General features: G+C 42.8%; 1 protein-coding gene across 7 annotated transcripts in view; it reads right to left on the bottom strand.

Annotated features, from left to right (window-relative positions):
* PALM2AKAP2 (PALM2 and AKAP2 fusion) overlaps window positions 1-21,629 on the bottom strand; it is a 385,911-nt gene that overhangs the window by 214,667 nt on the left and 149,615 nt on the right. For all 7 annotated transcript variants that reach the window (XM_080669981.1, XM_080669983.1, XM_080669987.1 and 4 more), the window contains exon 3: window positions 6,731-6,811. In XM_080669981.1, coding sequence (XP_080526107.1) covers window positions 6,731-6,811 — 81 coding nt within the window. The remainder of the gene's footprint in view (window positions 1-6,730; window positions 6,812-21,629) is intronic.

The raw sequence follows: 21,629 nt of genomic DNA, 5'->3' as shown, positions 1-21,629 counted from the left end.
CTAAGGAGTTTGGCATTTATTCTGAGCACCATGGGAAGAACACAGACTGCAAGGGGCAGCATTACAAATACAAGTGACATGACTCTATTCCATCATTCAGGTGACAGAACACATTAGCTTGAAATGGAGGAGTAGCAGGGGACAGAGTGTAAAGGTAAGTCAGCATGCATGATGACATTGAATACTGGGACGAGGAAGAGGGTGATGCATAGATATTTGATTTGAGCAAAAGGTGGATGGTGGTATCATCAACTGGAGATTGGGAAGACTAGAGGTAGAACAAGAGCTAGAAAATCGAAACTTCCATTTGGATCATGTTAAGTTTGAGAGGCTCATTAAGGGACATCCATGTAAGTGGACACGTCAGAGGAGCCATTGGAAACAAGAGCTTGGAGTTCATGGGCTGCTGGGCATGGAGACATCAATCTGGGAGTCATCGATATACACATGATATCTGAAGCCATGGTATTGGGGGACGACGACGACGATACTTCTTATAGAATTCTCACTGCTTTAAGTGCTTTACATACAGATTCATTAAACCTTTACAAAAGTTCTAAGAGGTAGGTGCTAATCCAGAACCGTGTCCATGGTCACACATGTAGTAGGGTGTGCATCTGAGTGTTAAAGCTAAACAACGCATTCTGCTATCCTGCTTCTGCCTAAGATCACCCAAGAGTCATTCCCCCTCTCGCCCCGAAAGAGGATTTACAAAATCATCAGGCACCGCTGACCTACACCCGAATGTGGGTAACTATCTCCCAGCTTGTCTAACAGTGGGTTCCATATTGGTGCTGTCTCCTACTCATCCCCAAGCCCCTTATATTCAGGGGCTGTATCTTTTATTCATCCACATGCAAGGTTATTGTTGGCAATAATCAATAGACATTGAATGAATGAATGAACGAATCTTAGATTATTAAAAATGCCTTAGAAATCATCGTATCAAACTCAGCCCCCCAGCTTTATTGAAGTATAACTGACACGTAAAATTGTATTTATTTTAAGTGTACAATATCATTAATCAAATCCCTTTCATCTACAGATAAGGTATCTGAGGTTAAGCCACTTTCAAAGGTGACGTAGGTAAATGGTGAGGAGTGTCTGGGATGGGTGGTGAGTGGGCATTGGGAGATGAATCAAAACTAGTAAGTTTCCCTTTTTTTATTTGATTCTTTGTAATTTTTATACAGTCACATACAGCAACATTTTTACTGTATAGTTCTGGCTTTGGTGTAATTCATAGATAAGACTTCCTTACCCAAAGGCTATGAAATATTTAACTGTGATTTCTTCTTATGCTTTTACTCCAAATCTCTCATTCACCTGTAAGTGACATTGTGTTAGTAGATGATGGGTAGAATCTGAATAACTTGAATAGAAAATGGATTAAACACGAAGTAGGAAACAGCTGGGCTTGTTTTCTCATTCATCCGTGTGCCCCCTCCAGTCTCCTTCCCTTCCTCCCCACGGACTGGTTTAGAGGTTTTGTTACCTGATTCAGTCCACACAGAAGCCAACCAAGACGTCTGATAGAAGAAACCGAGTCTTAATTAACTTCTACTCAAGCTGTTTACAGGGGGCATGCGACGGAAAAAATGATGAGACGTAAAGTTCCTTTACGCTGTGTATCCTGCTGTCTGTTCAATATTCTACTATTTGAAACTGGCCTTTCACACACACTAATAACCAAGAAAAGTCTAAAACGAGTGCTGAAGGCTCATAAAAGGGGGACACACTGCAATATCTCTGCAGCGAGCCTCCTGATACCCTCAGGCTATGCAGCAAGTGACCTTGGTGGTCTGACAATAAATATTTCTCAGGGTCACAATTCAGTCTTTGATTTTTCCCCCCATTTACTCTTGAAAGAAAAAGCTGTGGTTTTAAAAATATAATGACAATGATCCTAGCTTGGATTAGAGGCAAACTCCAGTCATGGTCTTCTGCTCATGGATAAATAATTCAAAAGCAGCTTATGTATTGGAGGTGGTATTAGCAATTCGATTGTGACAGTGCTGACTCCGTCACACAAACCTTTATAAGTGTGACAGTCCCAAAGGGGTTCTTGTGGCAATACGCACTGTGCTGGGACCTTGAACCGACCAATAAAAGAGACAAATCTCTGGCAATCCAACCAAGAGGCAAAGGGGATATTACATTCTGATAGAATACAACAGTTGATTTATTTTTTTAAACTCACATTATCACAAGCCACATAATAAAAACAATAAAAATAAATAATCGTTTCCATGGAGTAAGAAGCCAAGACAATTTTTCAAAAGAAGAAGAACAGCTCTTGCCTTATGAGATATATTCTAATATATTAAAAACCTAGAGGGATTAAAGGAGGATGGTATTGGCACAGGAATGGCAGATTGATGGACTAGAAAGAAGCCACAAATGGTGGACCCAAAGATACGTGAGAAATATGTGTGTGATCAAGACTTTTAAATCAGGGAGGGAAAGAATGAATTAATTGATCAATCATGTTGACACAACTGGCTCACCATCAGTAAAAAGTAAAGTTATTCCTACCTCATACCTTACAGAAAAATAAATTCTTAATTCTAGCTGGATCAAAATGATTGAAGTAGAAGAAACATCATAGGTAAGTGTCTGAAATGGAGATATTCATTCCAAGGCTAACATCAAAACCAGAAATCATAAAGTTAAAAGAATGTTAATGGGATTTCCTAAAATTATAAAGTTTTGTATAAGAATTTAAAAGAACCTATATAAAAAAAATCATAAAAGAGGTCAAGGTCAATGTATTTTAGATACAAATATTAATATTATTTTATTCACAGGCTGATGAGACATCTGAACAAGAAGTATATATCTTAATCTAATAAAATATGTTGGGGGGGGGAAAGCATAGAAGGATATACCTGCATGGGTTCTATCTGGTGGTGAGTATATAGTTATGTTCTTTCTTTATATTTTCCTGTACTTTTAAATCTCACTTTAGCAATGATTATACATTCCTTCCTTTTATAATCAGCAAAAATAATACAGCTGTTAAAACTGCTTACTGGCCCCATATGTGAGCATTTTTTTGGAAATTCTTACATCACACATAGTAGATACTAAATATAGCTAAGGATCTTGTAAAGAGAAACCTTAATTTTTCTAGGACTTTAAAGTACCTGGAGGTATCTTAGTCACTGGGGTGCAGCCGCTAATATTTCAGCATTTTATGCTTTGGTTCTTCATTGCATTCTCACATTTGCTCCATGTCCATAGAAGTCATGATATTCTATTTTGTGGAGTTACTCACTGTATAGCCCTAAATACTATAATTAGCAAACATATTAATCAAACATACCAGTATCAAAACTATTGCCTTGCATTCTATTTATTTACTTTGACAAGAGATCCATGAAGTTGTCTAAATAATTCATCTCATTGCATGAGAATATTTGTATCCACAGATTATTTGATCATGAGAGTTATAACTTAATAAATATGAAATCAGATTCTATTGTTCTTCTATTTAATTTAACTTTGCACTGAGAATACTTATTTCTTAGGGAACATCTGGGATTTTGTAAACTGGTGAAGTGAATATTAATTACTAACATATTTCCTAATATTATCTACTTCAAGGAACTTCCAATAATTATTGTGGTATGTCTCCACATGGTCTAAATTTTCTGGAGTCCATGATCATGTACTTAGAGTAAAGAGACATGGGATGGTAATGATGGTAAATACCTGTGATGATGCTAGTCGGCATCTAGACAAATAATTCAAAAGGACACATTTCATTTGAAAAAAAAAAAATCAGTGTCTAGGAGAAAGCAAAATTATAGAGGCAGACAGCCCGGCACTCACACTTACAGTCTTTAAGTTTTGGAGCAAATCACTTGGTCTCACAAATTTGTTTCCTTACTTGTAAGACAAGGAGAGTAATATCTACTTTGTGATCATTAATGAGGCAACGTATTTAAAGTAACAACCACTGAACAAGCACTCGATAAAAAAGAAAAATACTATTATTGAGAGGGGACAAGAGGATGACAAGGCTGCTTGCCGCCAGGAGGAAGCTGGCTGAGTCTCTGCCAAGAGATTCACAGAGCAGCCACCACCTCCATGAGTGTGCCCGCACCTCGGAGTGAGGCTGCCAAGCTCGAAATGGAATCATCACAGGGCGGGTGACTCACGCTACTCAAGTTGAGTCAACAGTTAACTGATCTGAAGGAGAACATTTCTCTTTCTGGTGCCTGAAGTGATCCTATCTCTCAGTCCGGCATCACCTTCCTTAGATGAAAATAACTCAGTTGTCTGGGGGAGGGTGGAGTCAGAACAAAGAGAGGTAGGAGTGGTGAGGGAAGTTTCACCTGAGTCATGGGGAGGCTGACGCTCCTTGCCTAACAGCAGACGCTACCGCACCAGTGCAATGAAACTGGTACCCCCAGGGCTGGGGTCTCTCTCCAGGTGCCAGATAACCACCCTTTCAGACCTCTGAGCTTTCCTTTCTCATTGTTCAAGGCTAGTGATCCACCTCATTCTGTCTACACAGGTCTTCCCCAGAGTGAGAAAAATGCACTGGTCTCCCCTTATTAAATTGCCATCATTTCCAGTCCTCTCTCCTCCAGATTATGACAAGGTTACCTTGGTGAAAGAACGAGTTGTTTCCTTAGCCAGTGAAATGAGCATTTTTACCAGGATAACCATTAAGAACTATCCGATTCCCTTGTTTCCAAGTACTCGAAGGAATCTCACTGCTTGCCCATATAAGAGTAAGTCATTTTAACTGCTGTTTCTGTTGATCGGATGCATGGATGAATGGAAACATGGACAGATAGGTACATGGATGGATGGAGGGAGGGAAGAATGAAGGGATGGATGGAAAAATGGATACGTGGAATATGAACAGAAGGTTGTCACACTGTGCTGGACATTAGTAATAAATGAGTCCTTGGATCTTATTTGGCGCCCAGAATGATGATGATGAGAAGTTGGACAAAAGAAACTTGATCTTCTCACATACGCTGATTGTCTGACTTCCGATTCAAGGAATGCAGAGGCAAAAAAAATCACATTGACCTTAAAAAGGAGAGAGGCTGGCTGTCTAGTAAAAAAACAGCCTCTCATCTTTCTGTCCTCTAATTAAAAGTTCATCTTTAACCAATATTTCATGAGATTTTAGTATATTTTGCTTTTTTAAAATTTCTTTATTGATTACGGTGTTACATATTTGTCCTTCCCCCAACACCCCCCCTATTCCCCCCCCTCCTGCCCTCACCCCCCTGTTGTCTGTGTCCATTGGTTAGGCTTATATGCATGCATACAAGGAGTTGACTATACGCTGAGCCAGAGACCCAGCTCTGTCCAGAGTGACCTTGAACAATTCACCTGGTTCTATTAAGGGTTCCTCAGCCCTCCTCTCTGTCAGGAAAGGAGGCTAACTTTAGCCCTCAATCCTCCCCCAGGAATATTCTAAGGAAAGAGCAATGGCATATGGGACATATTGCAAGCTCCTACAAAGAAAAGTCCATACATGGATTTACAGGACGAGCAGAGAGAAAAGGGCACCATCCTCAGTATCACACTGCTTTTCCTCCTTTTAAACTCATTCCTCTGGTTACAGTTAATGGCAACCCGTAAATACGCGAAGCAGATTTAGGTCGTGTTGCTATTTGAGATCAGCAGCCAGCTTGCTGAGGATTTACATTCTGAGGACTCATTTAGCACCACCCTGTCTTCCAGAGAAGAATGAGGAATGCCACCATGAAGGTCCTCCCAGTTTAAACATTCCTCAAATAATCATGAGCTAGCAACCCCCTGCCAGGCAGCCCCACCCTCCCATCCAGCCCTCCCAGCGCTGCGGTTCTGCACGTGCAAGGAGGTAGCAGAAGGTCTGCCTCAGGAAGCCCTGCGCAGGGTGGGCCGGCGGCAGGGTGGGCCGGCGGCGGCGGGTCCTGGCTAGCCCGGGAAGGTGCTCCCGCTGCCCCGGAGCCTGCAGAGAGCAACATCCGGCAAGGAGGGGAGCCTTGTGACAGTGACAGAGCTTTCTCCTGGGCGGTAATCAATTACGATGCTTAAGTGCACGATGTTTTCAAGAAAAAGAAATAAGTAAACAGCGTGTGCTCCCTTCCCACCCCACCCCCCTCTCTACCTCCGTGCCATGGAGACCCAACCAAGTCAAATCATTTAAATGCTGCTGTTTGACCAACTGCCTGTTCTAATAGAACACTTTCAAAATTGCTAAAGTAGAGGGGAGGGGCGGGGGATGAATAATCGGAAATTCACAGGGCTGCTCAGCACACTGCTTTTATCTCCCTTTTCTCCACAGCAAGAAGGAAAGTTGCTTATATTTTTAAATTTTTTAAAAAAGAGCATTATGTTAAAGACATCTATGAGAACCTTGGAACAAACACACGCAGCACCTGTGCACTGGAGACACAGCCCAGCACACTCCCTCAGCCACCCTGTGGAAATTCTCTTCCCGTTTCTATATATAACCACTGCATTTCACATGCACACTCCCCCAAACCTGTCCACAAGCATGCTATAATCTCATCATGCTCGCAGAAATGGGAATGCTGTAACAATGCCCTGGATTGGAGAAATTCCCAAGAAAAGCCCAGCGATGGTTTCTGGCTGAATGAAAAAGAGCTAGTTCAGTCGGCGGCAGCGCCTTCACGCCGGGGCAGGCTCTGCCCAGCTCTCCGCAGGGTGAGCTGCATGTCTGATCATGGAAGAGGCTCGTGGATCGGCCGCTTACCTTGCAGTGCTGCAGCAGAAGTATCTGCTCGTCGAGCTCTTGTCGCTTGCCTTCTATTTCAGTCTGCCTCTTTCTTTTCTCCTTGAAAATAAAGAGAGAGAGAGGCTGTAAGAGAGGGTGGGTGTTGGCTCCAGGAAATTTGAAGGCAGGCAGCAGCAGCAGCAGCAGCACACATCTGTACAGACACTTGCAGAGATGCTGGGCATACACGCACTGTCACCTGCCCCTCCGTCTCTGGGTGTGTTGCAAACAGCAGCATTCCCCGAACATGTCTGCTGTGGGCTCAGTGAGTGGGAGCAATTCTCCTCCCTCAGCCAAGCTGCAACAATTTAATCCAGAAGAAAAGGCGGTTTCTAGACACACACTCACACACACACACACACACACACACACACACACACACACTCACACTCATGTTCTGTGCAGTGTTAATTTGGAGACAGAGAATTAAAATGTCTCAATCAAAAACACAGAGGCTGTTATAAACTGCAAATATGATAGAAAATAACAGTGGGAGTTCTAGGGTAGAGTTCTTTTATCGAAATCAAATACACTTATTATACAAGATAATTTCAAATGTTGTAGGACAAATCATCCCGTTGGACATACCCAATTATGCAAACTAGATGTGTGATCTTTCTTAAACTAGCCTTGTGGGGGGCGGGGGCATTTCATGTGGGTGGGGCTCACCGAGGTTCTGCTAAATATGAACTCTGGGGTTGGTCTGCCTGCATCCAACTCCTAGCTCCACCATTTGCAAACAATTTGCTCACCTCTGGTAAGTCCTTTTACCTCCTAGGTCTAAGTCTTCTCTTACATAAAGAGGAGACAATAATAGTACCCAAAGCATATGGTTGAGACATGTATTAAGTGAGATAATACATGTAAAGGACTTAGAACAATGCCTGGCATATAGTAAACACTCAATAAATGTTATTTGCTATTATTCTTATTGGATCATACTACTTTTAAGTAATGCCGAGAAATTGGTTTTAAAGGGGTGTATTTCCCTTGTATTCACAGCATACCCTTTCCATTGGAGTGCACACTTCATACTTTTCTTCTCCACACTCTGTAAATGTAACCAATAATCATCATATGACTGGGCATTTATCCAAGAAACCCAAAACACTAATCCAAAAATGCATATGCATCCCTATGTTCATTGTAGCATTATTTGTAATAGTTAAGATATGGAAGCAACCTAAGTACCCATTTGTAGACAAAAGGGTAAAGAAGATATATTGGAATATTACTCAGCCATAAAAAAGAAGGAAACCCTGACATTTGTGACAACGTGGATGGACCTAAAGGATATTGTGCTAAGTAAAATAAGTCAGACAAAGACAAATACCATATGATTTCACTTATATGTGGAATCTGAGAAACAAAACAAATGAACAAACAAAACAGAAACAGACATATAGATACAGAGAACACTTTGACAGTTGCCAGAAGAGAGGGAGGTTGGGAGGAGTGGGTGAAAAGGGAAAGGGATTAAGATGTGCAAATTGTCAGTTACAAAACAGTCAGGTAAAGTACAGCACAGGGCATATAGTCAATAATATTGTAACAACTATGTACGGTATCAGATGGGTACAGTGATCACTTCATAAGTTATAGAAAGGTCTAATCACTAAGTTGTACACCTGAAACTAATATACTATTGTATGTCAAATGTAATTGGAAATTTTAAAAAATGTTTAAAAAATAAACAGCATATGAATGTGATTAATTTAAGAACAGAAAGGCTTTTCCTTATGCTAGCTTACTTGTCCCATGTTTTCCTTCCAATGTGCTGAGACATCTACTGCCCTGAATTATTTTGCCTTACTCACATATGCAGGGAGACGCTTGTTAGACCAGACAAAATGGCATTTTACAATACAACAGCCAAATCCTGGAGAAGACAATAACGGAGAAGGCTGGCTGCTGTCCTCTGTGTTAACAGAAGCTTTTATTTTATGTCGTTGCTATGTTTTTGGGGATGTGCTCACACCACTGCTATTCAAATCCACATAGTTATAACTTGTTATAACCAAGTTCTCGGTGCAATGCCCAGATCTTAAGAAATATCTGGGACATAATATCCAAATCAGGGACATAACCTCCTTGCCAAAGTGAGGCCCGAGAATATTTTAGAAACTTATTATTTACCAAAAAAATTATAATCAATGGTGCATCATTGATGCTGTTTAATCCCAGGGTATGTTCAAGAACACGCAATATATGACAGTAGGCAAGAAAAGTGAGGCCCGGTGAGGAAAGTCCACCTGCCCAGCCACTCAAAGTTACCACATGAAAAAGCAAGGACCTCCAGAACCAGCCACTGTCTCTACAGTCTAGGATTCCTCCAGAGTAGGTTTACTGGACTTTTATCATTCATTCTCATTAACTATAGGGATATGAATGGTCTACATTGAAATACAGAGCCAAGATATAGTATGTCAAGAATACAAGATGCTGATGACTCAATAATTCCATAAATATTCATTGAGGGTTGTGTGTTTGTTACAGACTGAATATCTGTATCCTCCCCAAAATTCATATGTTGAAACCAAAATCCCAATCTGATAAAATTAGGAGGTGGGATCTTTGGGAGGTGATTAGGTCATGAGCATGGAGCTCTCATGAACGAAATTAGTGCTCTTATAAAAGAGACCTCAGTGAGTTCTTTTGTCCCTTGCTCCCTGTGAAGACACAGCAAAAAGACACCGCCTGTGAACCAGGAAGCCAGCCCCAACCAGAGACTGAATCTGCTGGCACCTTGATCTTGGACTCCCCAGCCTCCAGAGCTGTGAAGAATAAATTTCTGTTGTTGATAAGGCACCCAGTCTACAGTATGGACTAAGACAATGTTCTAATTACTTGGTCATTTGCAAACCTTTCCTAAGCTATCCCACCTCTGTGTCTTTGTTCATCAAGAAAGTGCTCACTCCACAGTTGCCCACCATCATATTGGTGAATCATGTCTTGAACAGAACAAATATTACCAGATGTTTTGGGCAGCAATCTTTACATGCTTGAGCAGTTGATTCACTGATGGCCACTGGGAACAGATATAATCATAAAAGCTGCAGATTTAAGTTAGTTTTTTAAGAATGGGTAGGAATTAGGTAGATACAGATTAATGGGTAGTGTATTCCAGGCAAAGAGAACAGTGCAAGCAAGGGCAGAAATGTACTTCAGATTCCAGGGACAATGAGCAGGGAAATGTAACTGGGATGCCGGGCTTGCCTTTAGGAGTAGAGAGCAATGATTCAAAAGTCTGGCCAGGACTAGATCACTGAGGGCTTTGGATGTCAGGACAGCAAGTTGGGATTTTAGTGTATGGACAATGTAATGCATTGTAGGGTTCTAAGCGAGAGAGTGATATAGTGAAATGACATTTTTTTGAACATGAATCTGGCACTAGTGTATAGGATAGATTAATAGGGGTTGGGATACTTTTTCTTTAAAGGGCCAAACAGTAAATATGTTAGGTTTTGCAGGAAATACAGCATCTATTGCAACAACTCAATGCTGCCATTGCCATGTGAAACAGCCTTAGACAATATATAAATGAATGTGTAGGCTGTGTTCTAATAAGTAAATCTTTATTTACAAACACAGATGGTAGGCCAGATTGAGCCTATGGTCAGAGTTTTCTGACCTGTGGATGACAATATCATTAAATGTCTTAGTAGAATGCTACATTCACCCAGGATGTGGTGGGATGGATAGACTAACAAGCTCACCGTAGCTTAGGCTGTTTCAATCAGAATGGAAAGAAAAGGACAAATATAACAACCATAACTGATGAGACTCAGGACTAAACAGATCTAGGGGATGAGGCAAGGGCGTGTCTTGGCTTTGAGCCACACAGACCAGAGAGTGCTGGTGTAGGAACCAGCAATAGTGGGAAAACAGTACCTTCCCGTCTGTGCTATATTGATATTTTCCCTGAGGGAACTCCTTATTGAGTTAAAGCTTGAAAAGAGCCAGTTGTTAACATATGCAACCAGACATAAGCATCAGCATGTTCACATTTGTGTTCCGTCAGAGGAGAACCCTGGACTCGGTCCCTGAACTTGGCCCCATCTATGGCTGTTACAGAATTATTTGATTAGTTGAGTCCCATTCCACGGTGATGGAGTTAGGTCCTGAAGTCACACCTAACCATATAAGATGTAAGATGTGCACTCATGAATTAGAGATGAGCTAAAGTATGACAAGTTCAAGACGGGTACCCTAGGGTTCCTGACGCTTGCTTGCTTGGACTCCTGAGGTCCGAGCTGTGCTTCTCACCTAACTAGTCTGCTGCTTCCCAGGCTGCCCCTTCCCTTAATCAAGGCAAAACCACCGATGCTTGGACATTCAGCCTACATGATTTCCTTTACTCTCATCATCTTTACAACCTACATAAGTGATAACTTGCAGATCTACATTTTCAACCTCAATTTCTCCTTCGAGCTCCAGACCCCCACATCCAACTCCCAACTGTTCATATCCAGTCCCTCAGACTCAATCCTTGTGGTCATCATCTCAGCCATCCCTCCTACCCTACTCTCACACCTGTTCCTTCTGTATTCCTCATCTCAGTGATAACTATTCAAGTCAGGAATCTTAGTTGTCCTAGGAACTTCTCTTTCGTGAAAGATCAAGTCCTTTGATTCTGCTTGTCTTTTTCCACATCTTCTGCTTCCCCACCATACCCTTTATTACTACCTCAATACTCTCACCTTTATCTCCCCACCTGCACACGCAGACTAGTCTACATTAGTGTCTCTAGTGATCTGTAGCACTTAACTGCTTATACCCCATTTCCATCTGGATCATTGCAAGGGTTTCTCACTAGCCTTCCTGCTCCTGGGTATTGGCTCTGAGCAAGTCACCCTCTGTGTTGCTGTCAGAGTGATATTCTAAAATGGAAATCTGACTGTGACCAAGCTTTGCCTAAAATCCCTGAATGTCTCCCAGTGCATGCAGCAAAAAGAGCAAGTTCCTTAGCCTAGCCAATGAGGCCCCTCTCTATCTCACACCTTCATCTCAAGCCATGACACCCCCAAACCATATGCTCCAACCTCAACAAACCATTGTAGTTTCTTGATCTACAAAGCTGGCTCATGCTTTCCTGTTTTTGTTCTTACTGCTTCCTCTAATGAAAATGGATTCCCCTCACTGCTTCATCGGACAAAAAAATTCTTCTTCGTTGGCAACATAGCTTAAATATCAATAAAGCTAGACTGGTCATCTGCCCAGCCTTCCTTCTCTCAGAGAATGCACCTACCCTCCCTGTCGGTGGCATGGAGGGAATGCCAGCCATAGTTAGTCACACATAGCCCAGCTCATCTCTGCCACCAGGACTTGTGTGTGACACAGGTTAGGTCAATCATACTACCTTATCTCACTGCAATAGAGATTGGCCTAAGTGTGGCTAAAGGACCCAAGCAGGACCAATAAGAGACATTTCTAGGGAAAGATACATGAATATTGGGAGGGAAAAAGCTCCCTTTCCACTAAGGATAAGTGGGGATGATGAACATCTGAGGCAATTTTTCCAAGCCACACAGAAGAGTTGCATCCGCGTTGGAGAAAGGTCAGCTTGCAGAGAAAAGCAGAGCTGAAAGACAGAGAGAGACGGACTCTAATGACATTGTCTGAGTCCCAGATCTGGTTACGCATAAAGCCAGAGCCATCTCTGGACTTCCTAAATGATATACAATAACAAATCTCCCCTTTGCTTACGTTACTTTGAGTGGTGTTTCTGTCACTTGCAACTCAAAGGGTACTGGCAAATACAGAAGCCTCTTCTGCTTCCTCCAAACAGAACTCATCACTCCCTCCTTCTTTTATCCATTCCTAGGCTGCGGGGATCTTTCCACATCAGCACCTTGAGCACTTTAACCCTTTATACACTTAACTGTTTGCACATCTTCTTCTTCTTCCAAACTACAGGCTCCTCGAGGACAAGGATCTTGGCTGATGCATCTCCAAAGCCTGGAGTGTTGCATGATGAAGACACGGGATAGATGCTCCATACGTCCCTCTGAACAAGATAATTGCTCTCTTGATCATGTTTCTGTTTGTCCGTCGTCCTCACTCAAATGTATTATGAGTCTGCACTCATGATTTAATTGGCAGTAAAATGCATCATTGAAAACACATGAGCCGTCAGTCTATAAAACCAGAAGTGTCTTTCTGTTGAAGACATTAGCCGATATGGAATAGACCATTGTTGATATGCGTAAGAGAAAACTGTTGGAAAAGCTGATTCTGAGAAAGAATCCTGGGAAACTCATCCTGGGGAGAAGATCTGGGGGAAGTGGAAATTCCAGGGAAAGTGTAATGAGCTGACAGTAGCAAACCGTTCAGGGAAAATGTGCCTCATGGGACATCTGAAATGAAGTAATCTCAATCCATTAGGAAGACTTCCAGACCCCTCCACTCTCTGGGAGGCCCAGCAAGCCACTTTCATTGCCGTTCTGTAAATTATGTACTTTCCTGGCAAGTATTTTCTGGAAGTATTGCGACATTGTGAAACTGCAAACTCTCAGTACAGACAGGAGTACCCGCAGAGAATGGAGCTCACTCTGTTCAAAGGTGGTTCGTAAGTGCGATGGGACGTCAGGTATGAAACGTAGCCATCAATCACCTTGAACATTCTGGTGTATTTCCTCCTGGTTTTCCTGTGAATGTAGCTGCCAACGCATTTCTCTTTTACAAAATTGTTATTCTATGTTGGGTATATACTGATTTTAAATATATTCGAAGTTTTTTTGTATCATTGAATATTCTTTAAAAACAAACCAAAAAAGTAGTTAAGAAGTCTATGTCCACTTTGGTGTGCTTCAGGCAAAAGCCCTGTTCTCTCCTGCCCGCTGAGCTGTGGCCCAGGCGTTGGGAAATGCAAGGGGAGGCTGGGGAGGGTCCCAACGGAGCCTCTGAGGAACCTGGAGAAAGGGGAAGAGGCGGAGTGGCCTGGCCAGAGCGAGGCAGAGAGTCAGTGTTTCCTTTCTCTGCTGAGGCCACTCTGACGTGAGCTGATGCCTAGAGCCCCAGGCACAGCAATGAGGAGAACCAGAAGACCTACTCGAAGCTCTGTCGCCATCATTTAGATGAGGGGGGAAAGAAAACACGTTAAATATTACGTTCTAGATAAAGAGAGTTTTGCATTGACACCTCCCATTGCAAGCCAAGGCGACCTGTGTATCCTTCCCCCTCACAGGGGTCAGCCGGTCCCTGGATTTCACAATGCAGAATCAGAGAAAGGGGTGGAGTGCTGAAAAAATGCATGATCCAGACTGTTTTAAATAGCCTGCACTTGGAAAGGGAATGGGGGATATGGTAAGGAGGGGGCTAGGGGGGAGATCAAAGACTGAGAAAAGGAGAGAAGGGATGAAGAACAAAGAACCAGCCCTTGCCGATGTGGCTCAGTGTCTAGAGTGTTGGCCTGCGAACTGAAGGGTCCTAGGCTTGATTCTGGTCAAGGAGACGTACCTCAGTTGCAGGCGTGTTCCTGGTTCTAGTTGGGGTGCATGCAGGAGGCAACCGATCAATGTGTCTCTCTCACAGGGATGTTTCTCTCTCTCTGTCTCTCCCCCTCCTTTCCACTCTCTCTCTAAAAAAATAAAAAAAATAAATGGAAAAATATCTTCAGGTGAGGATTCACAAAAAAAGGACCAAAAGGGCTTGATGGGCAGTTTTTAAAATTTAAGAGTTTAAAAATAAAGGGGCTGAGATATTAAGACTAGAAAATCAGGGAGAGAGAACTTAAGATGTTTTATTGTGGCTTCTAAAATCAATCCCGTTTGCTGTTCTCCAAAAGAGTCCAGAAAGGACACTGGACTTTTGCCTTCTAGACTACGATTCTTTGAACGTGACGTTACGCTGAAATCGGATCGCCAGCGTGACAGGTTTTATATAGGTTACGCTACGAAGTAAGGTGACATTCTGAGAATTACATTATGGCAAATCAACTTGCAAATGGGGACCCGATGAGCATTTTCTATTAAGGAATCAGAATGTCCTCTCAGTCATGGTTGGACTATAATTACCTGTTTAATGCTGCTGCAGAACCCATACTATTTATATAGCTGAGCACAGAAAAGGAGGGTGGTCTGTCTGAAAACCGAGAAGCTGAGTGATCGAGCATAAAATGATCATGGAGGTGCCCACTCAGCTTTGTCCAAGTGCCTGTCCGGCTAACTTGAATGTTGAGTTTGCTTAGCAGACACAACCTTATGAGAGATCAGTTATCTGATCTCAACGCCATTAGATATTAAAACTTTCTCCTGGCTCTGACTTCAAGGTCACCAATCATGATTCTAATTATATTCAGGCTTCCCACACTGTTAGCTAAATGGAGAGATGATACTTGGTAGGCCCCCTGCAATATCCATCCACTGTAAGAGAATAAAATGGCGCGTGGGTCTGTAGATGAGGGGATTGAAAGCTAAGTTGGTAAGTGATTTTCTGATCCCACAAAACTAAGGAGCAGAACCCGGAGTCAGCTTAAAAGGCTTGGTCAAAAGGACAAGGAGATTTCCTATCATCACACTGTTCTTCCTAGTCATGCACCCATTCAACCTACAACATCCCATGTGAGGTAGAGAGTTCTATTCATTCCTCATTGCTTAGTTTTGACCAGCATTTCCATTTAGGTAACTTCTCTTTTATTCAACGTGGCCTCGAACTTACCATCTATTAGTCAAAGAGGGAACTGCCTGCTTTGTTTTGTTTGTAACAAATTACGAAGTCAAGAGAAATAATTTTAGGTAGGAAAAGAAGACATTGGTTAGTTCAAATGTCATCAGTGGTTTTTGAAAGAATACTTCAACACCTAAACCCTTAAGAAACATCATAGAGAGTTTAGATGCAAAACTGTTACTAATTACACTGAACGATTAGTACAGCTAGCCTATTAGCAGCAATTCTGATGCCTAACACAGGACAGTTTTAGTTTAAAGTCTTTTGTAGATACAAGTGGGTTATATCTGAGATCTATTTTAAAGGTCTACCCACAGTGTTACTATTTAAATAACTGCTTAAACATACAGCTATATTTTCACTTTAATGTTCATAACATCAAATTCTTTGCCGAAGACCAAGTATTTGTCTCTGAAGACCACGAAGGAGCATGGCCTGATACAGCTCTAATGAGAAAGTAAGATCTGTTCCTTGATATCATATTGATAACCCACGATGGTGATAAGGTTGAGCACTTTCTGTACAGGTAACACAGTAGAGAACTCTGTGGAAGTCCTAAATGTTAGAAATAACATAGCTGAGTCCCCCTGCAGAATCGCCATATCATCACTCATAACACATTGCGTTATTCCCACCATGAAGCCACATGAGCACTGAATTAGGGGTCAGGAGACCTGGGTGACGTAGACAAGCCCCTTATTGTTCCTGGGCCATAGATTCCTCATGTGTTAAATGAGGTTGGAACAGCTTCACTCTAAGATTCCACGATGCTAAGAACGACTTCACATTCTAGATGGTCACAAATGCACTTTCTCATCTACAAAGTAATGCCGGCAGATATTTATGTAGTGCTTATTGTGTGTGCCAGGCACCATTCTGATGGATGCATATCACACACTTATCTTTACAACAATCCACTGAGTTAGGTACTATCATCACCCCCCCCCCCCCATTTTACAGAGGAGAAAACCAAGGCACAGGGAGATAAAGAGATAACATCACATGACTAGTAAGTGCCAAACAGAATTGGAACTCAGCATGAAATAAGGAAATAGAAATGTCTTAAGGTGCTGCTGCCAAGTTGAAATGAAGAACAACAAAAAACGAAACCAAGCACATCTGATGGAATCGAAAGACTCGATGAATGAAGGTACTTCTTTGGACCTTCTTTTGGCTCAGGATTTTGCCTAGACAGCTGCCATTTACTCCTGGAACAGAAAGTCCATTCTGTCGTGGTTGAACCTAAAACTAGCAATGATGGTGATGGTAAAAATAATAATCCTATATAATAAGAGAGGAATATGCTAATTATCTGACTGCGTAACAACCGGATCACAGATCTGCAGGAGGGTGGGGCAGCGAACTACAAGCAGGTGGCGGAGAGCTACAGGAGGGGGCAGGGCAGCAAGCTATGAGGGAGGTGGGGTGGGGGGGGGGCTACAGGAGGATGGCAGCGAGCTACTGGCACACGGATTTGTGCGCAGGGCTACTAGTGATAATAATAATAATGGCAACTAAGTTTCCTGGTAACTGGCTATGTGCCAGGCACTATGCTAAGGATTCCTCCTCAGTTTAAAACTTAGTCATCAGAGCACTTTGAGGTAGGTACCTTCACCACCTCTGATTTCATGGATGAGGATAGTTAAGGCGCAGTATTCAAGGTGCTGTGCTGGGGAGGAGCCAGGAGCAGTTGCCATCCAGACAGTCTGACTCCAGAGTACTTTATCATGAACACAGACATGTTTCGGCTACTAACATTTGTTTAGCTGAACTCCACACCGGACACACGAAATGAAATGCCTCGCCGCCTCCACACATGTGCCAAAACTTCCCAGAACAAATGAGATGTTGAAAACGCAAAACACTCTGATGTCAAATCCTCTGCCCCCCAAACAGGAGGCCTCTTACAACACCCGGGAGCGTTTCCCAATCCCGAGCAGAAAGGGGTGGAGGCTGGGTTGAAACGTTCAGCGATGCCTGGTGAACCAATATATTTGTTTATTTCAATCTCTGGCCTGGCGGGATCTTTTATTCTTTACATAAAAGGAATTATACTGTGTACTTCCTGGTCCATGTAGGGGATTGAATGATCTAATAAGGAGGGCCAATGTGACACATGTCTCTCCCACTTGGACTTTTCATCCGAGAGGGACTACTGCAAATCAGGCAGCAGTTTGGAAAGCTCTCAAGGTGGTATGTTGGGCTCAGGAAAAGAGACGACTCTAAACCTGGGGCTTCTAGATCTCAGAATATATCTCCCTACAATTAGATGGCAAGAAGAGGCTGGGCAGCGGGAGCCGCTCCAGTGACAGTCCGATCCCAGGCAGACGTGCCAGGCCTGGAGGAAATGCCAGTGGGCAGGAGGCAGGAGTGGACAGGGCCCGGGCCTCACCATGAGCAATGCTCCCACGGCTCCGTGAAGGTCTCAGAGCAGCCACCATGTGACTGGGTGTAACTGGACACAGCTGAGAGCACTGCAAAGGCAAAGCCCAATGGTGCACCCAAGCAGAAAGAGAACGCGGTACTCGGCATTCTGATGACAATGAAGGACGCAAACTCCAAGAAATTAGCATAATTCCAAACAGAGGTGGAACGCCTTTCCTGACTTCTGCCAATCATGTTGTTGTCTGCTTCTTCAGATGCCAATATGCAGTGACTATCTGTATCGATATCTATGTATCCATGTCTACCAGAAAGGTAGGAAGAAGGAAATACGAGTCCAGATAAATACAGCATTTCAATAAATGTAAATCAAACTAATAAGTACACATGATAAGAAAATTCAAACAATACACAAATAAGTAAAAGGAACAGCTTTTCACCCCTCACCACATCCCCATCCATTCCTCTAGGTTTGTTTTTTTTTTAAATATATTTTATTGATATTTTACAGAGAGGGAGAGGGATAGAGAGTTAGAAACATCGATGGGAGAGAAACATCCATCAGCTGCCTCCTGCACACTCCCCTCTGGGGATGTGCCCGCAACCAAGGTACATGCCCTTGACCAGAATCGAACCTGGGACCCTTCAGTCCGCAGGCCGATGCTCTGTCCACTGAGCCAAACCAGTTAGGGCTATTCCTCTAGGTTTTGCATGTATCCTACTTGGGGGAAAATATAAACATACCAATGTATTATCCATAGGGATCTTTTATTCTTTTTTTAAAAAATGGTTTTATTGATTTTAGAGAGAGGAAGGGAGAGGGAAAGAGAGAGAGAGAGAGAGAGAGAGAGAGAGAGAGAGAGAGAGAGAGAGAGAGGAACAGTGATGAGAGAGAACCATTGATCGGTTGCCTCCTATAGAACCCCCACCAGGGGTCAACCTGCAATCCGGGCATGTGCCCTGGCTGGAAATCGATGCTCAACCACTGAGCCACACTGGCCTGGCAGGATCTTTATTTTTTGCATAAAAGGAATTATACCATGTACGTCCTGCTTCTCAGCTCCCTTTTCTCTCACTTAGTGATGTATCACTGAGACTTTCCTACCCCATTACATGGAGTCCCACCTCCTCGGTAACTGCTGCTAGGCAGTTCACAGATGTATCTTAGTTTATTTTGCCAGCCTGCTGCTGAGAGATTATTTAGCTGGTGACAGTGTTTTCCTTGCTGTTATAAACAGAGCTACAACAAACCTTCCTCTACACACACCTTAGATGTACTTTTGTGACTGTATCCATAGGGTAAATTTCCAGCAGTAGAAGTTCTAAGTCAAAGGATTGGAGCATTTAAAACTTTAATAGGGCCAAATTGTCCTCCCCCAAAAACATCTTCTCTGTGTTTTAAATTATATAAATCTGAGTTGAAAATAAGACTCCAGAAACTAATAAGCGTTTTGACATTTCCCCCCTTATTAGCCATATCCTAAGTGACCCAGGGGGATTTTAAATGAGACAAAATAGCTACTATTTTGTTAATAATTGCAAGCTATTCTTAGAACATATTCAAGTAATCTGTCCTTATCATAGACTATTACTCTGTCTTTTCAGGTTAAAAAAAGATAATTTGCTACCTTATGCACAGAAAGCTATTTTAACCCCATCAGTTTTCTAGGAGGAATCGAATTTGCATCTCTCTTCCTTGTACTGTTCATGTTAGCATTGCCACATTGCCAAATTGTGCCCGTTTATCCATGACAAAAGAGTGTTTGTTCCTTCTCTGGTGGTTGTTATCCAACATGGTAGAAAATACAAAATTTTCCACCTACCAAAGTAATGTCTGGATGGACTCAGGCAATGAAAGAAGAAGAAGAAAGAAAGAAAGAAAGAAAGAAAGAAAGAAAGAAAGAAAGGAAGGAAGGAAGGAAGGAAGAAAGAAAGAAAGAAAGAAAGAAAGAAAGAAAGAAAGAAAGAAAGAAAGAAAGAAAGAAAGAAAGAAAGAAGAAAGAAAGAAAGAAAGAAAGAAAGAAAGAAAGAAAGAAAGAAAGAAAGAAAGAAAGAAAGAAAGAAAGAAAGAAAGAAAGGAAGAAAGGAGGGAGGGAGGGAGGGAGGGAGGGAGGGAGGGAGGGAAAAATACGGTAACTATCTCATTTTAGTATCAGAAAGGACTTTAAAAACATAAAGAATTGCCTGGCCGGTGTGGAACCAGGTCACAGTTCCATTCCCAGTTAGGGCATGAGCCCAGGTTACAGGATCGATCCCCATGTGGGGCATGCAGGAGGCAGGTGATAATGATTCTCTATCATCATTGATGTTTCTATCTCTTTCCCTCTCCTGTCCTCTCTGAAATCAATAAAAATAAATATATTTAAAAAGAATTTGTCCAGAGAAATTTATCTTTGTTACGTGCAAAGATTTTTATAAATAATAGTCAACAAAGGGATATATGCAACACCAAAACAAAAAAAAAAATTCAAATAGCTAATGTTTGGCTAAGCAAAGCAAGATGGCATCCGATGAACCATCCAATGACTTCCCTTTTCGCTTGGAATAAAATTAGAGCAAGCCCATCCATGATCCATTGCCTTTCTTTCTCTTCACCTCATCTTGTCCCTCTCTCTCCTCACTCCCACTCCAGCCACGCTGCCTTGAACCAGAGACCTGCCATGGGAGAGGTACGAAGGGCAGGCAGGCAGGTGGGGATTCACACTTGGAATGGCTCAGAATAGAGGTATTTCACTTTCCCCTGCCCAATGTGTGTATTTCCCTCCTGAGTCCTGGCTGCAGTCTGGGGCAAGATTTCTGGCTATCAATTCCGTGTCATTGGTGCCCTGACCTAACTGTGTCCAACATTTGACTTCCAGTCTCATCCAGTGCTTAACATGCCTGAGCCGGTTGGGCGACTCCACACCTTGACCTTAACTCTCCCCACAGTTACAGCCCTAGATGACCATCAAGATCACCTGAGGGACATTAAAAAGCACCCGGCCAGGCCCCACCTCCAGAGGCTGTGATCTTATTGGTCTGGCACTGGAGGCTGTAAACGCTCCCAGGCCAGCTGAACGCCAGCCAAGGTGGAAAATCGTTGCAGGGCATGTGGTGGTCTCATGGTCCAGGCTGACAAGCATTTCCTACGGCACAAGCTGGTGTGAGCTCTTCCGTCATCGGTCTGAAGTGAGCTATTTGGTTAAATTTTGTTAGAAGACAGCCCTGGATCCGTCACTTTGCTAGTTTAGCAGTTAAATCCTTGCTTTCTTTGTTCTTCAAAGTCTGGGTTTCAGCCACAGGTCGGGAGGGTTTTAGATAGAAAGTCTTTGAGGGCTTGTACTGAGCACCTGGCTGCCAGAAGTCATGGCTGCTCTTTCCCTGTAGTATTTACCGTCCCTCCTGGGAGGCCCCCCTCTTATAATTAGTTTAGATTACTATTTCCTACCCTAGGACATAGGGGATTAACGACGGGGGACAAAGCGCGGGGTGAATATGGAGTCACCCAAAACACCTCGAATGCAGGTCAAACCGAATCTGGTTTTGATCTAAGGGAAACGAGTTTGGTGCTTTTAAAAATGGTTTTAAATGCCTCACTGCTACACTACACTTCAAAATTCAGAACGACAATAGTTAAGAGAAAGATCATCCTGAGAAAGGGTTTCTTCTACGCAGGCTCCACCAGTAACGCCTCTGAGTGCAGAGATCGAGGAACAGCGGGGCCTGAGTAGGTCCTCAACCAGCTCCAGTCACAGGCGATGGGCCCTGGGTCCCTCCACGGCCTCACAGGCCATCTCACGGGCAGTGGATGGCACCCGGAGACAAGGAGAGGGATCGGTTCTAGCGAGGG

The sequence above is a fragment of the Plecotus auritus genome, assembly GCF_963455305.1.
Source record: "Plecotus auritus genome assembly, chromosome: 5".
Lineage (NCBI taxonomy): Eukaryota > Metazoa > Chordata > Mammalia > Chiroptera > Vespertilionidae > Plecotus > Plecotus auritus.
The sequence above is the reverse complement of the archived record's forward strand: the minus strand, read 5'-3'. Positions and strand labels throughout refer to the sequence as shown.